Raw genomic sequence first — 26416 nt, 5'->3', positions numbered from 1 at the left:
CTATTTACATCTGCACATTTCTCATTAAATGACATTTTTTTACAGAGAAAAAAAAACAAAATGTTTGCATTTTATTGATTTAGATCAACCAAAAGACTAAATAAAGAGAACATTTGGCTCACTTTCATTCCGCAACTGAATTAGCAACCTCAAACAGGATCAGTTAAAAAGTTAGACTTTAAAGTTAAAGAAAAACCAAGACATTTTTAAGCATCGTGTTTCTCTTTCTTCTAGTCCAACTAATATGAAAATAACTGCTTCGTTGTGTTGTTTTTTGATATACTAGTTCAGCTCTATATATGTCAAGAAAGAATGTAATTAAAACTGGGAATGTTACAAACAGTCTCTGTTAGCAAGATGTTAATTCATCAAAAAAAGGAAAAAACAAAAACAAATCTGTGTGTTTAAATAAGGAGTTTACTGGGAAATATAGAACATCTGTTCAAAAAGCAGAAGAACAGCAGTAAAGGCATTCTGACTAATTCAAAATGAAAGATAGAAGCCTAGACCTCCTACATCCTGTATGAATGTTGTAAAGATTGGGTGAATGTTCCCAACATCTCTTCTCAGCAGTACCCTGCACCCTTTCACCAAATATCCATTGGCCTTGCTTTCACTTCTCATTGAAGCTAATGTCAATAAATAAAGTAAAAACATCAAAAAAATATTGTTTTCTGGCCAATGCCAATTATAACCAACAAGTTAAAACAGGCTTTTGAACATATTTTACCACAAAAACTGAAGATATATAATTTTAAGTCTACTGAGATCCAAAATCAAAGTGTAGAAATATGAATATGGTATCTGAAATGCCATTACCAAATGTAAGGTTTCTGAAGCTTCACAGAGAACATTCAGATTTGATTTTTCATTGTCTGTACAATAATGCAGGAATATTAACACCACAATATTGTCCTCCACCCCAGAGAAAAGAATTGTCATACGTGATTATAGAACTGAACAATCACATCTTTCAAGCAAATCTCTTGCACAAACACTAGAGTGATTGATGTCATTTAAATTCTTAAGTGCATACAAAAATTTGGAATCAGAGAAAGTGCTATCTGAAAGAAATCATACTGCCTGGTTTACATTTTATATTTTCTATAAATGCCTACTTATTTTTGTCATACACGTATCATATACCACAAATACTTGTTTCCAATATTCCTAATCAATGAACTGAATTCTTCCCACCAATACAATCAATACAGTTACCTGTAGTTCCCCATGTGCCTATTTTCATGCTCTTCTTTGGAAATCTGTTTACGGACTTGTGCAAGTCTTTCCTTCTACAAATCAAGAAAGTAAGGCAATTAACACAAAGAGAACATAAGCCATGGGCAAGAAATAGCGCTTTTTCATCATACCAGTTCTTCTTTTCTCCTTTCCAGTGTGTGGCGCTGCTTTTCCCAATCTGAGGAACCTGGCAACAGTTTTTTCATTGAGCCTTGACCATACAGTCTTTTTTGAGCTTCAGCTTTCTGCTGGGCTAAGTTTCTTCTTTTATCACTTGTCCTGAAACACAAATATATTATATGGCATGTCAGTCCAAAGAGAAGTATTCCTCAGTAAAAATTAGGAAAGGTTTCTTTATGCTACTGGATATGTTAAAGACCTTTTATAATGAAATATATTGCAAAATATATCTAGCACATTCATTCCCACAGGCCCTCACATAATGCAGGTTTTGATAGCTACATAACAGGAAGAGGAATTCAGACATCAGTTTTCAGAACTCAAATTGGTGTATCAAGATCTACTGAATTAAGCATCTTAAACTGACCCAATGCAACTGAGATGCACTTTCACCTGAAGTAAATCATCTGTAATTTTCAGTCAGTCATGTGGTTTACAACATACAAATTAGTAGTCAAATGCTCATTAAGATTTTTTATTTTTTTTTAGTATTAACTTTTATGGCTACAATATCTTCACACCTTAAATTGTACTATAATAATTCTGTACTATAATATAATGTACAAATATGGTTGCAGCTATGTTCCTGAAGTTCAGATTTTCTTCAGCATATCCCAACTACCAGGCTTTCTTATAGAGCAGTATATCTTTTGATTGTGTATGAAACTATTGCCAAAGCAAATATCCTACAACTGCACTCACATTCTCACTTAGAGACCTGTTTGAGAAACCATTTAAAAGGTATTAAAATGACCATTATCACTTCGTTTTTGGGAAGCACAAACAAGAATAAAAGTTAAATTTGGATTAATTTCAATAGCAAAACTGACAGCAATGGAAGCATTTACTTTTTCTAAATATGAAGGTGGAAAAAAATGTTTTCATGTTCTATTAGTCCAATGCAAAGAATAAATAAATAAGTTCACATACAAAACGAAACAACACATTTAAAGCCAGAAGGACAGCCAGACTAAAAAAAAGAGGACAAGTTTACCGTATGTTGAGAAGCTTTAATGCATTTAGAAGAACACCCTTTTTTACATCGTAGTCTATTTTTTGATCAGTTCCAAAGCTTGGAGCACGATTAATCTGAAAAAAAAAAAAAAAAAAAAAAAAAAAAGAAAACAAAAAAAAACGAGATGCATAATACTCAGGAATGTTCAGCTTCAATGGACATGCATCTATTGTAACAGGCTTTGGAGAAGCCATTCTTTCACACATAGCAAAGAGTAAGATGATACATGTTGATAAGCTCATTTTGGTTTGTATTTTTTAAATAATTAGAGCATTAAACATCACAGATACTAAGGAGTGAGATGTATCTTTCAGCCACCAATTCATCCAGTCACAATGAACATGATTCAAGTATTGGCACTGTAAATTCAGCCTAATGTATTCTTGGTGGCTGAGACAAGAAATTTACCAGGAAGAATGCTGCTAAATACATTATAACCATTTATTTACAATACTGTAGGAGTCCAGTACAGGAAGAATCACAGAATCATCTAGGTTGGAAGAGACCTCCAAGATCACCAAGTCCAACCTCTGACCTAACACTAACCAGTCCTCCACTAAACCATATCCCTAAGCTCTACATCTAAACATCTTTTAAAGACCTCCAGGGATGGTGACTCCACCACTTCCCTGGGCAGCCCATCCCAATACCTAACAACCCTCTCAGTAAAGAATTTCTTCTTAATATCCAACCTAAACCTCCCCTGGCGCAACTTAAGCCCATTCCCCCTCGTCCTGTCACCAGGCACGTGGGAGAACAGACCAACACCCCACCTCTCTACAGCCTCCTTTAAGGTATCTGTAAAGAGCGATAAGGTAAAGTTAAACTCTTTCTTAGTTCCCAGTCTGACATCAGTTTTGAATACAGTTCTTCTCTGAAAAGTAGCTTGTAAGAACAGAAAGTTCTAATTCAAGGTCTTCTCAAGTACATTTAAATAACTATTCTGATACGCCTTAAAGCAAAACCTTGAGGTCTAACTTATTAAATCAGTACATAGTAAGAAAACATAAAACATAACTGCATCAATAACAAAAACTTATAACCTAAGTATAGGACAAGATTATGTTACTATAAACACAGAGGAACAAGGGAAATTAATCTGGAAATCAATGAGACCAAATCACACACTTAACAGCCTCCACCAACTACCATATAACCACAGCCAAGCTTTGCAGCACCTGCAGGAGAACAGCTTACAGAAAAGCTTTGATAGAGGATGAAGTAAATGCATCAACATCTCCAGGAATGCCCTCCAGCCCTGTGTAAAAATTTATACACGAGCAACAAGTGCTAATAAGAGGCAGAAATCATGCTGACTGTGAATGAGCAGTGCTGGCTAGGAAGGGACAGACATTAAAGAGTTTCAGAAGTGAAAACTAATACTTTGTACCCTATGCACATAAAAAGTGAGATCCAATGTAGAGCTTTATGTTTCAGTCCAACCAATACTTGAATACATAAAAAGCTCACTGAACTGAAAACAGAGATGTAAAATCAAGCCCCAGCTCCTTATTTAGGAGAAATTTAGGAGATATTGAACAATATGATATTCTGTATTGAATTTTTGACTCCATAGTAACATACAGCAAATGATAAAATTGTACTTTGAAATACCAGTTTTGCATACATTAAAAACAGCTGAGCAGACAGAAATTTATAGTTAATATAGTTTAACATAGTTATTAAAATTTCCAAAAATTTGGTAAATTAATTTCCAATCTTTTATTAGAGACAATGTACTGAATCCTTAAATCTGGTGAGAATACAGTTAGATATGAGGACTTGTTTGAAACATGTAAATGTTATGTTATTTCAATACTGAATGCACAGAATTCCCAGCTACACACACATCCTTACACAACCCTGAAGTTTCCAATTTAGAAGCATGCATAAGTGCACTGTTGTATTTCAATTTATTTTATTTATTCCTAGGCTGACAACAATTTAAGTACAATATTGGGCATAAAGTCTGCATTAGTAAAGATGTTATAAATATATATTACTTATGTGAGTACCAGTGGAAATTAGCACTCTGAATAGCATAAAATTATTTACATTTTCTCTCCTACAGGGTGAATTTTCCCAAAAATCTACTTCTGGCACTTATGAACAAACAAAACCATATTGACTATGTATATTAAGCAGCAAAATAAGGTAGGGATAGAAAAGATGTAAGAAGAATTTGAAATGCTGTTATTTCAGTAGGTATAGAACTAAATTATCAACATGTTTTTAATTCTTCCAATTGAAATCTTCAACTTTTGCTTCATAATTAGAATTTCAATGAATACAGCATGTACAATTAATCAAACTACTTGTGAGCATGGCAGTTGTGTTTCATAATTACACACTTGTCAGTAAAGGACTTCATACCTGTAATACTTAAATTAAGCAGTGTAAGTTGAACCATGTAAGGCTCCCATCCCCATCTACATTTGCAAAAGATTCTGATTTTACAGAACTGAAACTCTGTAAATGCTTAAGATACTACTTCACCATATTCTTTCACCAATATGTTGAGAAAATTTCAGCCTGGAGTTTTACCCCTTTATGGAAACAGCCAAAGAGAGCATTCTCACCTCTCACTGCTGCAGCTTATTAGTATAAATTTGAAATATTCAGCTATTGAGAAGACCATTCAAATATAAAGACATGACATAACAAAAACGACTTCATAAATCTAAAATCAATTGAATAAAATATTACATCCTTTAAATAACAGGGATTTAGTCTTCATTCAATCTGTAAAACAACATGAGTGTTTTGGAAAAGATCCCATTCTTTACTAAAGTGACTCTAACAATAGAATTTAAAAACAAACAAGAAACCTGTAAGCCATAAAGATCCTATTACACAGAACGCTGCTAAAGGCCATCATTGAGCAGATCCTTGATTAGAGATGATTATGAAGTTCATTCTAATCTCTTGTTTATAAGCCACACAAGTTGTGGGAGTGCTTGTCACCTTTTTTTTAGCTTAAGCAGAAGACTGTTTTTCCACGGCAGCTTAATACAAATTTAACCTGTCCTACCCTACCCACTTCATTGTCTTGACAGTAGCACCTAGGTCCACAGTGAGTGAAGAAGCTGATCCCAATGATCCATATGTAGATTACCCTCTCCACAAATTATTTTGCGTTGGTCCTCAATCATATGAGTACCACTGCCATCACAAGGAAGGGGGCAGGGAACATACATTCAACAAAGGAGAGGAGGAGAGCAGAGATCTTGCAGCTAGCACATCCATCAGTTTAAGCACCACAGAACTACCCTCTACAGGTGCATTTTACCTAATGTGGTGTGACTGCAGGCTGCCACAAAGGACTGCTGCTGCCCCCCTCTTCATCCTTCCTTCACATTGCATTCCCACTCCTTGCATCAAACTAAGCGTTGTGAAGCCCCTGGGTAAGGAAATTCTGCAGGCTGATTTAGTGTAAAAATATGGTTTCTTTGGATGGTGAATTAAGTTTTCATCCAAACAATTTTAAAAGTTCATCCAATAGCCACGACTACCACATAGATGCAGGTTGTCAGACAAGAGCTTTGGACAACTGCCCACTGTAATGCCACATTGATAAATCTTTTTCATTCTTCATTCACTTGAAAGGTAGAAAAATTAGGAGTTATCACTGAAGGCAAATCTTGAGACAGCTAAAGTCATGTACACTTAGTAGATTCCATGCCAATGCCTGAGAGTAAAGAAAGCTCATGTACACGTGCAAGAGAGGAAAAGCCAGCAGACAGCAAGAGAAAGAAACACAAGACTGGCTCTCCAAGGCAAAAGAGGGAAAGAATGCTTGGCACAAGTCACTGAAAGTTAATCTTTTTTTGTTTGTTATAAAAAGAAAATTAGAAAGAAGGAAAGAATTGAAGGAAAGAGCTAGATGAGTAGTCTCATCAATTGTTCTTTGCAATGGTAACCAGATAGATTCTAAATACTTCTAGGTTCTTGGGCCAAGGGACAACTGAGCTTTTACAACTTTTTTATATACTCATTCATCTCTTAATTGAAATGCTGACCTTGCTGAAGGCCACAGGGGGACCGCATTAATGGCACTCTGTGCTCACCTAAATGATGGTTAATGCCCACACACCACTGCTTTATTAACACAGCCTCATTGACTGCTATGGATGTGCTTTGTTATGCATCTTAGAAACAGGTTTTACTGAAGAATACAAGCAAAATCACACACATTTGTGTATCACTTGTAAAGCGTAGCACAGTCATTCTGACAGCTGAGTCTGATTGCTTTCAGCCAAATCCAAAAAGAAATTTGAAGCGGTATTGTGTATATTTTTATGGACATAAATAAGTAGATAACTAGAAAATATCTGTCAGATACTTTGTCCACTGGAAAACGTAATTGACATACTTGGTAATCCTGGGTTCCGCACCAAGTTCCATCACTGACCATGCAGCCCTGTTTCCCTTTCTTTGTGTCCTCTACTTAAACTAATATTTACCAGCTATATTTATGAGCAATATCTGATACAATAAGGCTTTCCACGCTACGTATAATTTAATAATTTCCATTTTTCTTAAACTGTTTTTTACTTGTTGTGTTCCCAAAATTCTACTCTGGGTCTCCTGTTGCTATTTTTACCCTATGATTCATTCTTCTTCTCAATTTTGAAAATATCTTATCACTTTGAAGCATCAAGTTAAACAAAGTTTAAAGCTACAGCTTAATCTATTTTTAGTATTTACAGTACTTGTCTATTTCTTCGCAGATTGAGATTTCTCCTTTAAAATGACTAAATTGAAAAAAAAAAATGCATCTTTTTCTCAGTAAATAGCTCACTGACTTCATTTTAGCAAGGCACTTGAGCACAAGGTCACCTAGGAGCTCTATGTTCCTCCTAATCTGCTGCCTTCTTTTAGTCAAATTATTGCAGTTTTCCAATCCTGTGAAGCCAGCATAGCAAAGAACTTATTTCTGCTTTCTCTACCATACCTTCCAAACAACTGCTGCCCAAGTTCTGGCTCAGCAGTATCTTTCTGAACCCACTGAATTCACGAGAGAACATCACCTGACTACAGAGTTCATGCTGTGCAAGTACAGAGAGGACACAAACTGTGAGGCCCAGGCTTCCCCAAGGGCAGGGGTATGTCAGAGAGATGTCAGAGAACCTCAACAGCCCTTGCTGCTACAGCAGTTCAAAATCACTCCAATGCACTCATTTGCGCCTCTCACAGCACACTCAGAGAAAAATGGGATCCCTTTGGGTGGCTGTTCTGCAGAGATGTATCACAAAGAACTAGTTTCAGGGCAACCAGATATTAAACTGGTAAGATAATAACAGACTCACTGAACTAAAAAAGTAAAAATTCTGCTTCATGTTACAAGCTTAAAGAACAGTGAATAACTTCACAGCAAAACTCCATGCAAATACCTGCAAGGAAATCACAGACGCATTCCATATTTGGGTGCCCACAATGCCAGTTCCGTTACTTTATGGAGGAGAATCTTAAGTTCTCTGTACGAAGAAAAGTTTGAGCTTTTTCCCCTTCATAAGTACCCTGCAGCACATTTACTTTGCACGGTCATCTACATGCATTTATCAGAGCATCCACAAGGAATGTATTCCCTATTTCAAGAGAGTAACAGAAATCCCAAAAGATCATGCACAAAGCATCTATACCAGTGCACTAGTCCTCTAAGCACCTTAGCAGCTTTCTGCTGAACTCATTCCAGTTTATCAGTGTTTCTCTGTTACTCTGGGGCATAAAGCTGGACAGAGTATTCTGGATGGGGCCTCACAGGTGCCAGATGGATCAGTCTACATCACTTAGTACACATTGCTGGCCCACGTTCAACTCTGAATATCACTCACACTTTGAGAGATATGGTATGACCAAATCTGTTTTTTTATTTTGCTGGAAGTTGGTCATTTTCCACAAACTTTGTGCTGATTGACATGCAGAACTTGATCTCAAACAAAAAGATTAGATTTATGCAGGAAGTTTATGAACTATGGTAGCCCAGAAACAATTCAAGTGCCAATGAAATGCAACGAGACATATTTCCACATGACTCTACTCATGGCTCAGTACAAGCAACGCAAATACCATTACTCTATATACTCAGCTTTTTGGTATCTGCATGTTATTTTATATAACTTTTTTAATAATAATAAATAAATAAATAAACATCTATACTGAACAAAGTGTCTTACTTTGTCACATGTGATCATTGGTGAGAAGTCTCAAGAAGCCTTAGGGAAAGATGCTATGTTAAGAAAATTACTTTTTCCTAGCAAGAATACACTGTCCCTTATTTTCATGTGTCTATCCCATGTTTCCAGACAGGAAAAATGGTTGCTGACTAATCTGTAAGACATCAGTGCTCTAAAGTAATCTTGATAACGTACCAGCGATACCACCACAATAGGTATTCATAATGACTAGCTACCAAAGCATTGTATATGTATGTCTTCTAAGAGATGATTATTTAGCATCCAATGACCCAAGAACCACGATGTACAAATGATCAGCTTGTGCTAAAAGACACTAGTAGTTTTATCAGGGAGCTACATCTTGATGACTTGACAAAAGAGAATTACATACAGGGCCCCAAAAGTGCAAGCAGATGATGACAGCAAAGCCCTTGAAAACCTAGAGACACAGATATGTGCCAATTGCCGTGGCCAAATAGTGTTCACTACAGGAATGCAACCTTGTGAACTGGATAAAACTGGGCTTAGGGAAAACAAACAGAATACAGAACACAATCCAGAAAGTGTAAAACAAACCAGTAACAGTAAAACTTGGAGATCATTTGGAATTGCTGGCCAGTGAGTGAACAGTGAGTAAGTAGACAGTGTCAGCAAAAGATTAAAACTAATGCTAAGACAAGCTAAGAGCAAAGAAGAAACCATCACCATCAACAGCGTATTCTTCCTGGTGAAAAACACAGGACACTGGCAACTTGCCACAACAACCTACCCACCTTGTTATGTAGAACTAGACCTCTCCTGTTTCTTGCTGGCCTTTTGGATCTCCAGGGGTACAGGCAGGGTAAGCGTAACACAAAAGAAAAGAGTAGACACTAGAAAACTTGCGTATGTGAATTTTAACTACTTCATTAATAGAAATTAGCAATAATTGGAAATTTTAGCCTAATAGGTCCAACGACATATTAACAGGACTGATAAAGTCATGCAAATAGTTTGCTAGTAGTTCAATTATAGCAAATAAAAAACATGTGGAATTGTATATAAGGCAAGTTTGTCTCAGTCACATAAATCACAAGAGAAGTTTGGTACCCTGCACTTGAGGCTTGGTTGCAATACGGATGCAAAACCAAAAAGCAGGCAGCTTGGTCTTAGTTTAGGAAAAGGGAGAAAAATAAGTTATTAAAATCCAAGAATTTCAACTGTATAACTTTGAAATTTACATAAACTAATCTAGTTTGGAAATTTTGGTCAAAAGCAGTAAAACTGAATTTTCTGGGAACAGAAGAGAGATCTAGGTAGCTGGTGCTCCTCAGATGGAAACTGCTAGGACTGTACAGATGCTTGCCAGAGACATTTGGTGCCACAAGATGGCAATCATGCATTTCCCTCAGCTCTCACTTTGATAGAAGGTTCTGGAAGTTCAGTAGCATCAAGGAGAAGGAAAGCTACGTTGTATAATGTGGAATATAAATAAAAGTCATCTCAGGAAAGCAGAGTTATTATAATGTTGGACAATTTATTTCTTATAATAGTTTATTAAGCTATCTTTATAACAGAAAAGCTACATGAGCTATGGAAATAAGAAACTAGATTTACTATCCTAATCCTATTTTGGCAATTTTCCCATAACGCTGGGAACATTCAGGGCCTTGTGATTAGTGCTTGTTACCACTGTTAGAAAGAATGATTCACTCCCTGGAGAGGGTTTTGGCAAGAGGGAAACGGTGGAAAGAGATAAGAGTGGAAAGCTGGGGAAGAAGCCAGAACTGTTTTAGAAAGAAATATATGCATATATACTATTATTACATACAGCGTGTGCATACACACACTAGATGCACATTATTTTATCTAGTACATATATATGCACTCTAAGGTTGTTCTATACTACACTGTATATGGTATATACATTTATACACACACACACTACATGTTTGTACTGAGAGTGCTGCGAAAAGCATGAACAAGCACAGTGAAAAACTGTGGATGAGTGTGGAAACCAGTTTGCTAAATTTTAAAGTTTGAAATTTCTGCAAGTTTAAGTTCAACATCTGGCAAAATAAGTTAAAGGATACCCGTATTGTCAAAAGTAGAAGAAATAAACTTCTATATTAAAAAAATAAAAATAACCAAGTACACAACTCCTCAAGTCCTGAAGTATTCTCCAGCAAATACGAAAGCAGCATTTATAACTTTGCCAGATCCCTCCCTCACAAACAAGGAGTCTAGAAATAGAGACTATCCTCTGGGACTACCCTACCATAAATGGTAAACTTCAGTCTGTATTTAAACAACCTATATGCAAGCTATGGGCAACCTACAGATGATAATCTGGAAGTGTAGAGCTAAATCAAAGGGATTAATAGGCTTTACTTGACAAAAAGGGAAGACATAGACGTAAGTGCAGATCAAGTTCCTGTCAGAAATTGTTTTTGGCTAGGACATCAAAGCTAGCATGGAGGACAGTGAAGGAATTTGTATTTTTCTAATTAAAATTATACTGAACCCTGGAGAGAAATAAGAACAACAAAACAACTGTTGACAGTATTAAAGACCTTAGAACATGGCTGTAATTCAGTAAGTTAAATGCGTACATTTTGCTCATCAGTAGCCAATCATATTCATGAATTATTGTCAGCAGACACATTTTTAATGCAGTTTGCTTTTTTCCTCCAGCTGTACAGCATCCCAGACAGTTAACATAATGAAATAAGACAATCTGGAAAAGGTAAGTAAATTCCATATGTATATATTAACAATAGAGTAATTAAAAGAACAAAGTAGACAATCCTCCAACATTGCTGGTATTTTCCTCTCTGTATGTGGGTACTTTTAAAAGGCATAGGAAAGGAAAAGAACTCATATTCAAAAACCAAAAAAAAATGATTAGGACCACACATTCACTCAAGCTGCCAGAGCTATATACTGAACCATACTCATGAAGGAAGCCCATCCCTAACCCATTTTCCATAAAAAGATCCTCCAGATACAATGCACCCAGAACAATTGGATTAACATTGCATTTCTCATTAAAACTTTCACAAATGTCTAAAATGCAACATTCCTCAAATGCAACAGTTCCTCCAATTAACCTTACCTGAGTCTCCAAAATCACTGACAGGCAGTGTTTCCATATGGCTGCTGCAGAAAAGGTACCATCTAGATACTCAAAAACAGTACCTCCTGTAACACACAGATTTTCTGTGGAAGTTTTCTTACGCAGATATGGATTCAGCTGGAGCTCGCTTAACTTTTAAGAATAAAGTTTGCATTTGTTTAAAGAGGTTTACCTCTAGGAGCCATGGTTTTAGTTTTCTGTCCAGCAGAATATCAAATCCCAGGACTTCAAAGCAGACACTGTCACTTCCTGGTGCTTGCCCTGGCCTGCACATGCGATAAGCATGAAGAACGTGTGGTTCTGCAACTATGAGAGTCTTCACTACTAACTCCTGTAGGGATGTTTTCAGAAAAATTTATCAGCAGAGAAGATACCAGTATATATTGAACTAACGTGTTTCATACTTTCATAAACGCTTTAGTGAAATTATTTTTTAAAGACTTAAAATAGCAAATAAATGTTCAAAGTAACAGACTTTTTCTTACCTATTTACAGATATTTAATAGCTATTGTATTATTATACATTCCATAATACATACTTTTTTTTAGATACATGATAGCCTAAATACTAAAGGTATACTGGGAACAATGCATAGTATAGCCAAACTTTGCCCGTTTCACTTCATAATATCGTTTTCAATAAATATACTAGGAATCATAATTACAGATTGTGCCCCAGCTCTATCAGTCTTTGTCCTATTCCTCACCTGAAGATGCCTGTAACATATCCACTGACTTTAATGGTGCAGGTTCCAATCCACTGATATACACAGCACTGACTGCGGTTTTGAAAATGTTCTCACATAAAATTCACTTTAAGTGCTAGAAAAGTTTTTGAGAGTTTAAATGGGATTGTTCCTGTGTATGATATTACTTATGTGAATAACTAACTGGTTGAAAGGGCTTTGGTGCCTCAGACAAAGTTTAACATTAAATTTATGATCAAACTCTGAATATCACCTTTTTAAAATATAATCATCATTAATAGCACGTCACTTGTGGCGTGCATTGCTGAGAATTTGGATTAATAAAGTTTCAAAAATAATATTCAAGTAAAGCAATGGATGACAGAAGCAAATCATTATTTAAGAATATACATAGACAAAATAAAGAAAAGCATATTAGTTTTATCTTACTGAAATATCATTCCAGAATTTGGAGACATCAAGATTATTTGTTTCTAGAAACTCAGTAAACCATTTAATGGAGCGTTTACTTCCTTTGTCTTCTGTTTCATCCCGTCCAAAATGTTCATTATGTTTATTCACAGAGTAGTTAGTCAGATGCATATACAGTTGGCTCTAAGAAGAGAGGGAAGAGATCAACACAATAAACAAAAAAACAAAAAGCAAAAAACCACCACCAACAACAAAAGAACAACACTTTAAATACAGTTCTAGAATAGTCAATTCAAAATAATTTTTTAAAAATGTTAATAATGACAGTCAAACAATTTGAAAATATATTGTGAGCAGATGTTCTGTTGTTTCTGATGTCTCTAATTCTTGGAATTTTCACATACTGAACAGTCTAGCCATGTTATAACAAAATCTGGGCTTGTACTTAAGCCAGTTGTGATCAACATCTGGTTAGGAAATATATCTGCCATTTTTACAGGTCTGTATGTAAACAACTACATAAAAATGTGAAAAGCAATCATAACTTACAGAACAATTACATTGCACAAGAAGCAAACAATAAAGATGGTATTTTGAATTGCTACTTTAAAAGTGCAAAAACCACTTTAGCACCCATTTTATAGACATTCCCACATTTCAGTTGTCGCTCTAGTTTATTTATGAGAAATGTTTTCGTGATAGTGATACTTTGAAGTATCTTTTACATATAAATTCATCTGCCTTGTTGCTATCTACCAGAATTGCTCATTTTTGAATGGCTGGTAGCCATACATTAGAGGGTGGTAAATTTCAAGATGTATTACATAAACAAGTGAGTGCTATGATTCCTTCACAGGTAAGAAAATTTAAACAGCAATTTATGTTATCAGTTACATTAAAAACAAACAAACAAACAAACAAAGAAAAACACTTTAAAGGCTAACTTATAAATCATGATTTATAAATTTATGTATCTTCCAGTACAGGTATTAATTCAGCTCTTCACCTGCACTATCATGATGACAGTCCTTATCACAGTGAGAGGTCTTTATCATATTTCATTCCTTGTTTGAATGCTAGTTGAAGTTCTAAGCTGGTCATGGGCTTTCTGTTCCAATTCGTTTTTGAAAAGACAGCCAATAGACAACACAAGCCTTCTGCTGTCATTTATCTCACTACACTTATGGTTAAAAAAATAAATGAAATTAACAAAACCAAGCACCTTAATTGCAGGCTAGTTAACAACACATTGTATTAGCACTACAAGTAATGAATTTCTCTCATGGCTTTCAATTACTGCTTTGAGAATGATTATGAAACCTATTGTGTTTCTGTGTAGTTGTAAATGTCATCTTTCCATCAAATTAAATTATTTCAGACAATTAAATCATTTTTCAGACTACAAAAAATGAAACTGTTTTTAGAACATTATATAAATATCTGAACTAATCTTTAGTCTGAAGTTATCCGGAACAATATCACTGTGGAACAGCATCATCTGAAGAACAATGTCATTAGTGATAAGCCAGGTTATTTCATACAATAAACAGACTACAACATGAACAGTTGCAAGAACACAGAGAAAACTGCTTATCCTGCTGCTCTGTTTATCCAGTCATAGCATATTTCAGTGCTGATAATGCTGAGAATAGTAACAATAAAAATAAAGAAATAAAACATTAGAAGCAAGCTATTTCAAATATAATACTGGAATTTTCCTAAAACATACGATTTCTACTAAGATCAAAATTATACCAGCATTCTTCAAGAGAACAGTATATAAGTGACAGTAGAGTAAATGGCTCACCGGGCATTTTCTATTGCATAATTACACTGAAGCAGCTCTAAAAGCACATAGAAAAGGAAAAGGAAAAATATAGCACCAATAGAGTACAGAGCGAGGTATAAGAAATTCAAATCCACTGATGCCTGTACACTACACAGGTAAAATTCTACATTCATAAGCAATGAATTAGAATAAACTCCAACTTACCAAATTTGAGTCACTGGGGGGATGGTACTTTTCTGTGCCCATTCTCACCAGTCCATCATGATATAAAAACACTTTTAATGGATCGCATGAGGTTACAAGAATATATACACGTAAATCAAACTTGTAGCCTTCCATAAGAAATGGTTTGTCAAGATATTCCTGAACAATCAAGTGATCCTGAGCTTGTAACTTTTCTCCATTTCTTATTAAAGAGATCCTAGTTACAAACAAAAGTTATTTTAAAAATGTAGGACTTTGACATAACTCTGAAATAATTTTTCATGGTCTTTCAGTCAGGTAGTTAGGCTAAAGACTACGTGGAAAGAGCTTACACAGCCTATTCATAGGGTAGAGAAAAATTGCCATTTACTTACATGGCTTTTAGTTTTCTGTCTTTTATAATACTTCACTTGATGGAAAAAAAGGCAACAAGCCACTTCAAAATAACTTTCTGCTTCCTTTATCACAAATGGTGATAATGGATTCCCTTTTCACTTAGAAATTGTTTGGCAGAATTTGCAGCCTCTAGCATCCGTGATTATTCTTCCCCATTTTTTCTGTGAAATATCTCAAAATTTCTGTTTCATTCCAAGAGGAATGAAAACTAACAAAATGGAAAAATTTCAGGGCCTTTACTTTTACAGTAATGCCAATATTAAAAAATTAAAAACAAAAAAAAAGTAAAAAACCAAGAGCTTTACTATAGTATATAATCCAAATTGATATTAAAAGCAATAAAAGTTGAAATGGAAATATTCAAAAATAAGAAGATAAATAATAGATCAAAATATTTAAATCTCATTTGTTTTTTACTGACAATTCCTGTCACAGGCAAAACAGCTTCAACCCAACTGCAGGTCACAGTCTTTTCAGCAGTGTCTCTTCTCCAGTATGAGGGTCACCTCCTTCCAAGACTGTGCCTCCAGCTGCATCCCCAACGATATCTCCTCTATTTCTCCTTCACCTTGAGGTTGCTGATCTTAAATATGTTTGTGCTGCAGTTTTAGCATGCAATAGGGTACTTGGGCTGTTTTCAGAGCTGTGGAATATCCTGATCTTCCAAGCAACACGCCTGCAACTACTGATACCCTGCCATTTGTGCCCCATGCAATCTAACCCTCTAATTCTAAGCACAAGAGATTCATAAATACATTGTTTGGGTAATTCCACAATAAAAATAATACTGCTCTTAAGACTTACCTGATCATCATCAGAAAATGTATTATTTAATTGTCACATTTAGAACAACATTAAAATACCACTTCCAGTTACTTTAGTATTTTAGCTGTTTTTCCTTGTTAATTCTTTGTCCAATACATAACCTTTTTTGTACTGATTGTACCACTTGTATGAAAAACTTCTTATTAAGAAACAGCTTCTGTTAATGATGTAAATAGCACTAGATTTTGCCCTTTCTGGGTAAGAAGACTGAATTAACATGAAACTTACCCATGTCCCATTGCCCCATTAGCTGGTTTGACTATAAATGTTTTCTGTCGACGCTTCTTCTTCAGTTCTTTTACGTAGTTCTGAAACTGTGTGTACTCTGCAGGGAAGATCCATGTTCGAGGAATAAAAGTGTACTCCTGAGGCTGACACTTGATCATTCTGCAAAAAAGTACAATATAATGTCGTTGTTTTGGGGGTTTTTTTTGTTTGTTTGTTTGTTTTTTGGTGTTTTTTTTTTAATACTAAACTGATCTGATGGATCAATGGACCTCTGGATTAAACATCATTTACAATAATCTTCAAGAAAATTTCATTAGCAGAATACTTTTTTGTATTTTTGTATAAAATGTATATTTTGCATAAAAAAAAAGGAGAGCGGATGTCTGTAGTTGATTTAGAATAGTTAGACTTCTGACATATTCACATGCATACTTTAGGAACAACAAAATCAGACCATCTTGTGCATTTTTGCTTATCATCGTATTGTATTTATTATCTTATTGGCATTCATCTCATTTTTTGGCATGCATCTAACTCCTCTAATTCTCCTAAAAGGACAGTAGAGAATTCAGTTAATAGAAGTTTCCATCACTCAAAGCCCTATCTCTGGTAGATAGGAAGCATATACCCACACCACACTGACAGCGCTGGCTAGATACATACAGGTTAGCTTTAAGCAAGGTAGCTTTAATACTGGTAGCAGCCAAGTTATGTAAACTTTGTGTACTTTGTAGTACTACATGGACTAGCATAGCATGGTTCCCAGCAGGACAAATTTAGTCTTTGCTGAGTTAAATCCTGAAGCAGCTAGCTTGTTTCAGGTATGCAGAACTCCTGGAACTTCACATGTAACTTTGTATGAACTCAGTTTGGGTAACTCTACACTAGCATTCAGGTTGGACATGTCTGGAATACAAATAGCCACAGATCAACAGAAAGCTGAATGCTTAAAAAGAAATGAACTGACATAGCAAGCTACCCAGACTTTAATTAAAATAAATAAATAAATAAATAAATAAATAAATAAATAAATAAACAAACAAACAAACAAACAAACTTTGGTGGAATTTATTATTTTTTAATTAAAGATTTAGCTGTACTTCTACTTTTCTAATGGAAACTAATATCATCAGGATAACTTACATGTAAAACAGACATACAATATCATTTCAATACTTCATTTTTACTATGAGCCTACACGATGATCCCCATGCACTATAAGACACTCTTACTTTAAGTGCCTCAAATACTAACAGAAGCAGCAGAACTGCCAACCGCATCTGTAAGAGTAGGACTGCAGCCAGGATCTACTGGTATAATAGATACACTGTCACCAAACCGTTAGCCAGCTACCCAACAAACACTCTACAGAAGCCACAATAGCTATAGTACTCTTGGAGTACTGCATGAGGCTCAGTGTTCCTGCAGCTTCATCACAATTGTCATTTTTAAAAATCTAGTTTGATGAAAGCCATTCGATATTCAGGAGACAAAAAAATGAGTTGATATAATTCATCATTAAGGCGTAATTTTTAAACTGTCCATCTACTATACGTTTAGAGATGTTACTACCTTGCTAACTGAAGAGCATATCTTAAATTATCCTATAAGTTAGCCGTAATTTATTAGCCATAAAATATCCTATATTTAGGCAAAAAAAAATTAACTTCTGTGTTAGTTTACGTCCCTCTCCAAATTATGTCTCAAATGCATCCTGAAGTGTTGCATGACAGAAATTTGCAATTTAACTCACAGATTTCAATACTCATATCCCCTATTTAACAAATATAACTTGATATTATAGATATCTTATTTTCTGACTGCAATTATATCTGCTCTTTATGCCTTCTTTTACCTTATGCATAGCTGGGTAGACTACAAACAATAACATAAAGCTGAATACTTACTACTTGTTACAAGTTCAGATGCTCGCTAAAACTTTCAACAGAAGAATTAATCTCTGTTCTTCCCTGCCTGGCCCTATTCACAAATGGTGTAGGAACATCATCAAGCAGCTTCCTGAATGAAGACCTATTCCATTACAATAGCCCCATTTTCCAGCACATCTGTTATCTACTACTGTGGGTAACCGTTTCTTCACTCTGCTGCTCTGTCCTTTAGCCTTTGCAGTCCTTACCAGGAGGCCTGAGAACTAAAAAGCAAGTTATTGTTCCTCTGAGTGCTATTTTAGCTCCCAGATCCAGTCAGCCCCTGCTCTCATTTCTGAGTACTTTCTGTGCAAAAGAACCAAAGGTGTTTTGTACAGGCTGTAGGTTATTTAAGAAATGACTTGTCAGTTGAGTAACACAGGTTCTACTGCCTATGTTTCAAGATCCTCTGACTTTTCAGATATGAAAGGAGGTTAGTGGATGAGATAGATGAAAATGACTCTTCATCCATGACCAGTTCACAAACCTTTTAAATGTAAACAAAAAACGTCTCATATCTATTCCCTCTCCTGTTCATCCTGTACACCTTTTCCCCTACTTATTGCATACAATCTGTAATCACACTTATTACTCATGAGGAGATTGCATCTATTTACAGAAAATATGATTTAAACATGTACAGGACTTTTTTTCTGTCATAATTCTGTAACTATGCAACTATCTGAGTAAACAGGTCACAGCTACTTGAATAAAGCATGTGACTTTTTCACAAATAGCAATTTGAAACTTGCCAATAAATGTAAGTAACCTCTGGCATGTAATAAAAAAAAAAAATCATTATTAACATTTCAGTTTACTGAGAGGACATTTTACCTCAGCATAATATTTTCCCTGTATATACTAGTCAAATATGACTTACTAAGTAAACTGATCTCAAATATGACTTACTAAGTAAACTGATCTCATGATGCCTGTTATGTGGCAAAAGAAATTTAGCATTTATGGACACACAAATTCAAGTGTTGACATTCAGTTACAAGTTTTGAAATAAGAATTTGCAGGAGATTTTCCAAAGGAACATCTCCTCACCATCACCCAGGACATGTAATTCTTCATACACTCTAAGTATTCAATTTTGTTCTAAATCTTTTCCTTCTCACTTTCTTCTTTATGCTGTTTGCTTACTTCTCACAACAAATGAATGCAGAGATAAATAAATAAATAAATTCTGGGCATTTGTAGCTTGTCTTTGAAAAAAATTAAAATTTTTATAACTCTGTTCTTGGGTTATCCCTTATTTCGTTGTCTCGGAATCAAAGAGCTTTACCTGATCTTACTGAAAATTCACTGTTACCAAAGGAGCTCTTTAAGGGTGTAAAAAAATGTCTATTTATTTATTTTAAAAACAACTGGGTGGGGGTTTTGTTTGTCTTTTTCCTTCTCATCAGCAATCCAAGTCTAGTACACACAAGGAGCATTTGCATAGTTCAAATGCAGCAGGGGGGAAAAATAGCAAGCAGAATATGCTAGGAATAGGTAAGGATCCAAGTGAATAGAAAGGACTGCATGCAGCAGAAAAGCAACAAAACATGATTAGTGTTTCTGCATTATTCTCTCCAAATAAATTTTAAGACAGAACAGCAGCTATATGGAACAAATTCCTCCATTCTAAATACAGAAGTCTGTCCAACCACATACCAGAACTGACTTGTTTTCACAAGCAGTCTCAAGATATATGACTGAGTTTTGTAAATTATGAATTCCAAATATCGAATTGTGAGGCTAGTACTGCAAAAAAGAGACTAATTAAACATCAGCAGATAGAACAGAGTTTAAGTGCTGATATCACAACATAGATATATTTAACCCAGGGTTATCATACCAGAGAAATTATCCTAATTTTATCTGTAATATGTGCAATCTCAACATTCAGCATCTTTAAACTGTTTCAATCTCAGAATTCAGTAGGTTGAGAGAAAGACTGTATTTGAATGCAATGTGTGCATGAATCTTTTGCTCATCTTGCATATTTGTTTTAAATCACATACCTGCACCAATACACAAGGATAGCACTGCCTACCAAGCTGACCAAAATTGTTCCATTTTTTCTGAGATCTCTCCAAATAGCTGCTTACATCCATGTGCTATCTCTATGTTTTTACTTAGAATAAAGTCTGGAAGGGGCAGTGAAGTGCTTGTACAGCAGTTATATACTTATGGACCAGAACAAGAGGATTCTGGTCCATAAGCAGGACATGTAGACACCACGGCAATGCACATAATATTTGCATGCATTCTACATATTATGTGTAGTATTTATGAAATAAAAAAGGAAAGAGAACAAGAGAAATGAGATATCACATTACATAAATACACAAAAACAATTTATATTTTGGTAATGGCAAATGCAGTGTAGGTAAAATTTGGGGCCAAAAGATTAACTCTTTTTAACTGTTGTTTAAACTGATCTAGGCTAGAAGAATCAAAATATTCACATGTATTTCTCTGAAAACTCTTCCTTATTACCAGGCTGATGAATCATTATTTACTATTGTTTTCTCAGTTCTTACTCACAGATTCTTAGCTAATATAATTCTTCAAAACCCATCTATTTCACTAGAGGAAGGATAATTTATAACAAAATCAAATTTGTCTGACTTATTTCTGACATAAACAGTAAGATGCTTCACATTTTTAATGTGATATATACAAAAATATTGTCATTAATTATTTTAAAATAAGTAATATCCATTCACATACTAGTCATTTATCCTTTCCAACTCTTACATGATGTATGCTTGGGTATATTATACATTACATGTATTATAACAACTTAAGGCTGCCTCAGGCATTCTGCAGCATGTAGACACAGAACTGAACCCACATCATTTTCCACTGATGTAAACTGGAGAGACACAGTAACTTTGGAAATTATTCTTGGTCCTCTTGTAGCCTCTTCTTAAAAATAAACAAACCTAAAAGGCAATAATTCAGCATTGTACTGCACTAAATGCCATGGCTGAAAATCTTCTTAATAATAAAAGATTACTTCGTCATGTTTCTTGCCAGAAAATCCTTTCTGCAGATCTCTCCCATTCCTGGAAAATGGTTGATTCTCTGAGGGAGGAGCAAAAAAGAAATTAAGTTAGTACTTCTTTAATTTTTCTGTCATAACTAATACAATCATTCAAAACATTCAACTACATGCTCAGGCAAACATAGTCAGTGTCACTTATATATCATTAAAGAAAGTATCTCATGTGGTCTTAACTTATCTATGTGGTCTTAACTAAAGATGCAGTAAGTTGTATTCTCCTCCCAGGGAGGAAAAAAAAAAAAAAAAAAAAAACATGGAAAAGAAAATATTTATTATCTGGGGAGAGAGCTCTGCCTAATTTACTGCTTAAAATTTATGAGCAACTTATAAATGATGTTTTGCCTCTTCTTTATAACTATGATAATTCATAACAATGAACTGGCAGACAAAAGCATGAAAGAACAGCACCCAAATACTTCCAAATGGTATGAACAGGTAACTCCAAAAAGGAGAACGGTATTTAAAAATATGTAGTGGTATAGCATTGTTGCAATCTGGATGGCATTGTTTTATTGTGGTTTTGGTTTTTTTCCTCTCCATATATGTGTAACCAAAAGTGACACATTACTGAATTTCTCAGAGTGAAACAATTTACTGAACCATGTCTAAAATACTATCACTCTACCTGATAGTTCCGAAGTTCAGCAATCTTTTCTTGTTGCACAGCAGAATCACTCCATATAAGATTAGCTGTTTCATCTTCATCACGTGTTTTCACAAATCCCATTTCTCGTATTACCACACGTACTACAGAGAAATTACATACTTAAGGAATTTTTTGAATATCTAAAAATAGATTAATTTTCAAAGTTTAAAAAATTGATCAAGATATTGAATATTTTAAATATTCATCCCTTTGCCTGAGAACAATATTAGTATGCAAGCTCTTATTTAACTTGCAATATTTCCATCAGTCTATTGCAAATCTGTCATTACAATGGTATAGGACCTTGTACCAATCTGGAAGCAGTGTACAATCACTGATGGGAGCTGTAAATAGCTTCAAGGCATTCCATGCTGACCTAGTCAGTGTCCACCTGCACAGCTATTAGAGCAAATTTTGGCCATTACATACATTAATTTTAAAACTATGATAAATATAAGTGTCACTGCACACAGGGAACAAAGCCTCTTTAGTCCAGATATCATAGAATGGCTCAGGTTGGAAAGGACCTTAAAGATCATATAGTTCCACAGTTTATTTAGTATGGTAGTTACAAAAACAAATGCATACATTATTTTAAGATTAAAAAAAAAAAAAAATACTGATTATGTTCCAGGCATAACACAGGTTCTTGGACAAAAGGTTTTTGTAAAGAAAAAAGAGAAGAAACAAAAAGAAATATTCTTTTTCCTTAAGCTATTCATTCTGCTATCTGTGTAATAAATTTGTTCTGACATCACCTCTCTAAAGAAGACACCTCTGGATTTGAAGTCTTCCCCACCTGGTAAAAATCAGCAAGGTCTACTCAAGTATGCTGTGAGTTTGGAATTTGAAAGTTTGTCACTATTCCTGGTTCAAAGCCTGAACCTGAGAAAAGTCATCAGTTGGCTTCCAGTGTAAACAGTTCATTTTGAAACTTCACAGATGCCACAGAAAGTCTCTGAAATACTTACTAGCCCTGAAGTCTTTGGAAAACTTGTTGAACCATTTCCATAGTTGGAAGGAGATAAGGGTAGAGAGAGTCATTCTAAAGTTACCAATAACTACTCCATTGAGGAGGATAATGCACCTGTCTCAATACTGAGCCATTTGGTTTTTTTTTGGAGAGCTATCAGAACAAACCTATTTTGCATATCACAGGCTGAATAGGAGTACAAATTTATTGTCATTATTTGCTGTTAATCAAGAATCAGCATTAGTGGCAACTCCCAGATTCTCTTCTGTTACTACACCAAAAGCTAGAAGAAATACGCTGTTGTTTTGTTCCCACAAACACACTATTTAAAAGGCTGAGGCCAAATTACATGATTCCAGTTTTCTACATCTTTTCTTCTACAACAAAATACAAACTATAGATTTAGTGTGATAGTAGCCTAATCAAAATGCAAAACATTATTACTTTTTAATTGAGAAACCTCTGCATAATAGTAAGGGTATTTAATATTGCACTTAAACTGTTCATCATTTAAGGTTTTAAGTATACATCTGAATTCATATGTAAATCATAATTAATATTTTTTTCCACAGCTATCTTTATTAATTATTTTTTTGCATATCAAAGCCCTTCCCTGAGTAAGGAGTGGGGAGTAATACATGTTTGTACAGCATTCAAAGCTATCAATGCAATGTTACAAAAAAAAAAAAAAAAAAAAAAGTTTCTCAGAACATAAAACCCTTTCAAAATGACTCACTGTCAGCTTGATGCAAAATCCATTAATTCACCCCATTAGTTAGTAATCCATTCACATCAATTGCTATTATGATAACAAGATCTATAGCTTCCTACCAATTTCATATTTTGTGCCAGCAACATTTGCAGTGATGACTCCGTTCTTCTTCTTTCTGACCTTTCTTTTAATTGGGCTTTGATAGGGTAGTTCCGACCGCAAAGTCACAGAAGCAGTTCCATGGTTATCTTTGAAAAATAATGTTTTAACTGTCAACAACACATTTATATCTCAAATAATGTATACAAATGAACTAAAATTACCATACCATCCATCATGCAGCATCTGAGCTAGTCAGTTACAAACATTTACTTCACTGCAACTTGCAAGTACAAGCCCACAGAAATAATTAATAGGCTATATTAAAAATACAAGACTTGCATACCTCCCTCATTAGGCAAGGATGGCATTATAATCTAAGATAGCGTAGAAGCAGAGCACAAATTCTGTTCCAAGTTCTGAGGAAACGATGGAGCTGTCAAAGCCAAGTTATTTAACACTCTATTCAGACCATTTCAGTCTCTGGTTGTAGCAAATACTAGTTCTGGAACAGATAGGTATCTGTGTCAAAAATGTAAGAGAAACTGTTACAGATAAAACCTGAAAAAATACATAAACAGTAGAGAACAAACTACCTGTACTTAGTAAGTCAAAAGTGACACTTAAAGGATAAAACAAGTAAACAAGTTATTGTAAATATAAAACTTTGTTTAATACAGTTCAATCATTTTGTTTCTGGGAAAAAATGCAGTATTCATTTGAAAAAAAAAAAAAAAAAAAAGATTATACTACCTCATTGTGTTATTTTTATTTCTGTAGGGAAGATTTGGGGCATGCAAATAGGTAATACCGAATTCAGTCAATACTGCAACTGTTTATCTCCAAAAAGCTAAATGAATTTATAGGAATTTTAAACAATTTTTTAATTTAAAATTCAAAATCAGACACCATACATTATGGGTTTTAAAGCACCAAATGGGAAATAATTGAAGTTATTTTAATAACCTTTTTTCCACTTTTTCATTTTTCAACATTTTTTTCAATGACTGTCCAATAATCACTTGCTAATATGTGACCTCAGCTTCACAGTTCACGGTACTCTGGGACACAACTGATGAAAACTGAAAGGCACTTTGGGTTGTCAAGTATCTAAACATCAGTTTCTAAAGGAAGTATTTCTATGAAATGCTATTTTTCATGTATACATTAAAAAAAAAAAATTTAATGTAAAAAAAATATTTTTTTATTAGTAATCTCAGAACACACTACTATATGTGAAAATACCACAAATTAAAAATGTCTTGAAAAACCAGCTTAAGCATATGAGAACAGGCTAAAACATTAGGGGGAAAGAAAAAAAAGACAAAACCCCTCAGGAATAAGACTGCTCTAAACACACCACTACACAACTTTGGGTGTGCAGCATCGGTTATAACAACATCCGCAAGAAGGCAAAAGCCATCTTTGGAAGGTTGCCTCAAACAAATCTAGTAGTTTTCGAAACATATACCATATAATTTATTGTTTTTAAAATGCTTTGCTTTCTCTTCTACAATTGTGCATGTGGCTAAAGTTCCTCACCCTAGCTCTAAATCAGTTCTTATTGTTGCTTGTGGTGTTTGCAAAACTTGCTTAAAATAGCTTCACACAGAGGAATTTCTTCTGCTATATATAGCAGAAAATTGCAATAAAAATCAAAGTTAGCCATGACTTATGATGGGAAATGAATTTGGTCATAAGTCTGGACAAGCTGTACATAGATGCACATTGGCAAAGTTATCATAACATTACTTATAAATATTCCAGGTGGGTGGGTGGGTGCATGCATGCACATGTGCATGTCTCAGAGAGAGAAAGAGGGAAGGAGCAGTGATGATTATATCCTGGACAAGTCACGTTTTTGTTAAGAAAACATAAAAGCAGGTACCCTGAGCTGTAAGATCTTCTTTTTCATTTTAAGACAGAAACCTATCCTTAAAAGCTAATTAACATGAAAGAAAAAAAAACAAAACAAAAAAAAAAAAAAAAAACAGATTATGGTTCTCTTATGACTGTAACCAACATACCAACATACTGGGTGCCAAATTCTGCTATGAAAGAAGACAAAAAGATTGTCCTCATGACTGCTCAGAGGAGTTCTGCAAATTAACACTGCAACATTTAATTATTTATCCAGGAGGTAGGCACAGGCTATGACACAGATACAGTGTTTGACACCCTACCATTTACTCTCAGCCTTTCCTACTCACAGCATCCTTTGCTGTACCAGAACTGCCTCAAAACGTTCCCTCAAACTGAACTGTAACTGGCAGGTCCATTTGAAGTTTTAATGTTTTGGACACCCTCAGCCAAGAAGGGTGCCTGAAAGTCCTGCTGCCCGCTGGCCTCCCAACATCAGACACAAAGGTGGGAAAATGAAGCGTGCATCCTCTCCACAAGCGCTGCTAAGGAACAGCAGCACTGGACACAGTGACTCACTGCACGTTATCTGCTTCTCAGGCTAAGAATACCACCAGAGTACAAGACATGTTTAGTTCCTGGGAACACTGAAGTATGCCTGTTTGCCAATTAAGGATTTGTATGTATATATACAAATTCCTAGCAGTTGTTCCTCAGCAGTACTGGCTAAAAACTTTTAATGAATTTGGAAAAATGTCAAGACGACTAACGTTTCCCTCTGAGAAGTGCCAGTCCTCACTAACACGCCATGATTTACGAGCTATGGTGTGGCAATAAAAATCCAGCAGCTCACAT

General features: G+C 34.9%; 1 protein-coding gene across 13 annotated transcripts in view; it reads right to left on the bottom strand.

Moving 5' to 3' along the window:
* TTLL7 (tubulin tyrosine ligase like 7) overlaps window positions 1–26416 on the bottom strand; it is a 71865-nt gene that overhangs the window by 28557 nt on the left and 16892 nt on the right. For 8 of the 13 annotated variants that reach the window (XR_003498850.3, XM_072041958.1, XM_027463296.3 and 5 more), the window contains 11 exons: window positions 24048–24223; window positions 23722–23850; window positions 21897–22018; window positions 21224–21291; window positions 16286–16444; window positions 14837–15053; window positions 12862–13026; window positions 11898–12056; window positions 2414–2508; window positions 1371–1518; window positions 1219–1292 (listed from right to left, as the gene is read on the bottom strand). Coding sequence is in view for 12 of the 13 variants with exons in the window: in XM_072041958.1 (XP_071898059.1) it covers window positions 1219–1292; window positions 1371–1518; window positions 2414–2508; window positions 11898–12056; window positions 12862–13026; window positions 14837–15053; window positions 16286–16444; window positions 21224–21291; window positions 21897–22018; window positions 23722–23850; window positions 24048–24072 (1361 nt within the window). In the remaining variant the exon portion in view is untranslated. Of the gene's footprint in view, window positions 1–1218; window positions 1293–1370; window positions 1519–2413; window positions 2509–11897; window positions 12057–12861; window positions 13027–14836; window positions 15054–16285; window positions 16445–19872; window positions 19977–21058; window positions 21079–21223; window positions 21292–21896; window positions 22019–23721; window positions 23851–24047; window positions 24224–26416 lie in introns of those variants that run through there. The other 5 variants (XM_038183306.2, XM_027463291.3, XM_038183308.2 and 2 more) reach the window with 3 other exon arrangements.

The sequence above is a fragment of the Anas platyrhynchos genome, chromosome 8, assembly GCF_047663525.1.
Source record: "Anas platyrhynchos isolate ZD024472 breed Pekin duck chromosome 8, IASCAAS_PekinDuck_T2T, whole genome shotgun sequence".
NCBI lineage: Eukaryota > Metazoa > Chordata > Aves > Anseriformes > Anatidae > Anas > Anas platyrhynchos.
The sequence above is the reverse complement of the archived record's forward strand: the minus strand, read 5'-3'. Positions and strand labels throughout refer to the sequence as shown.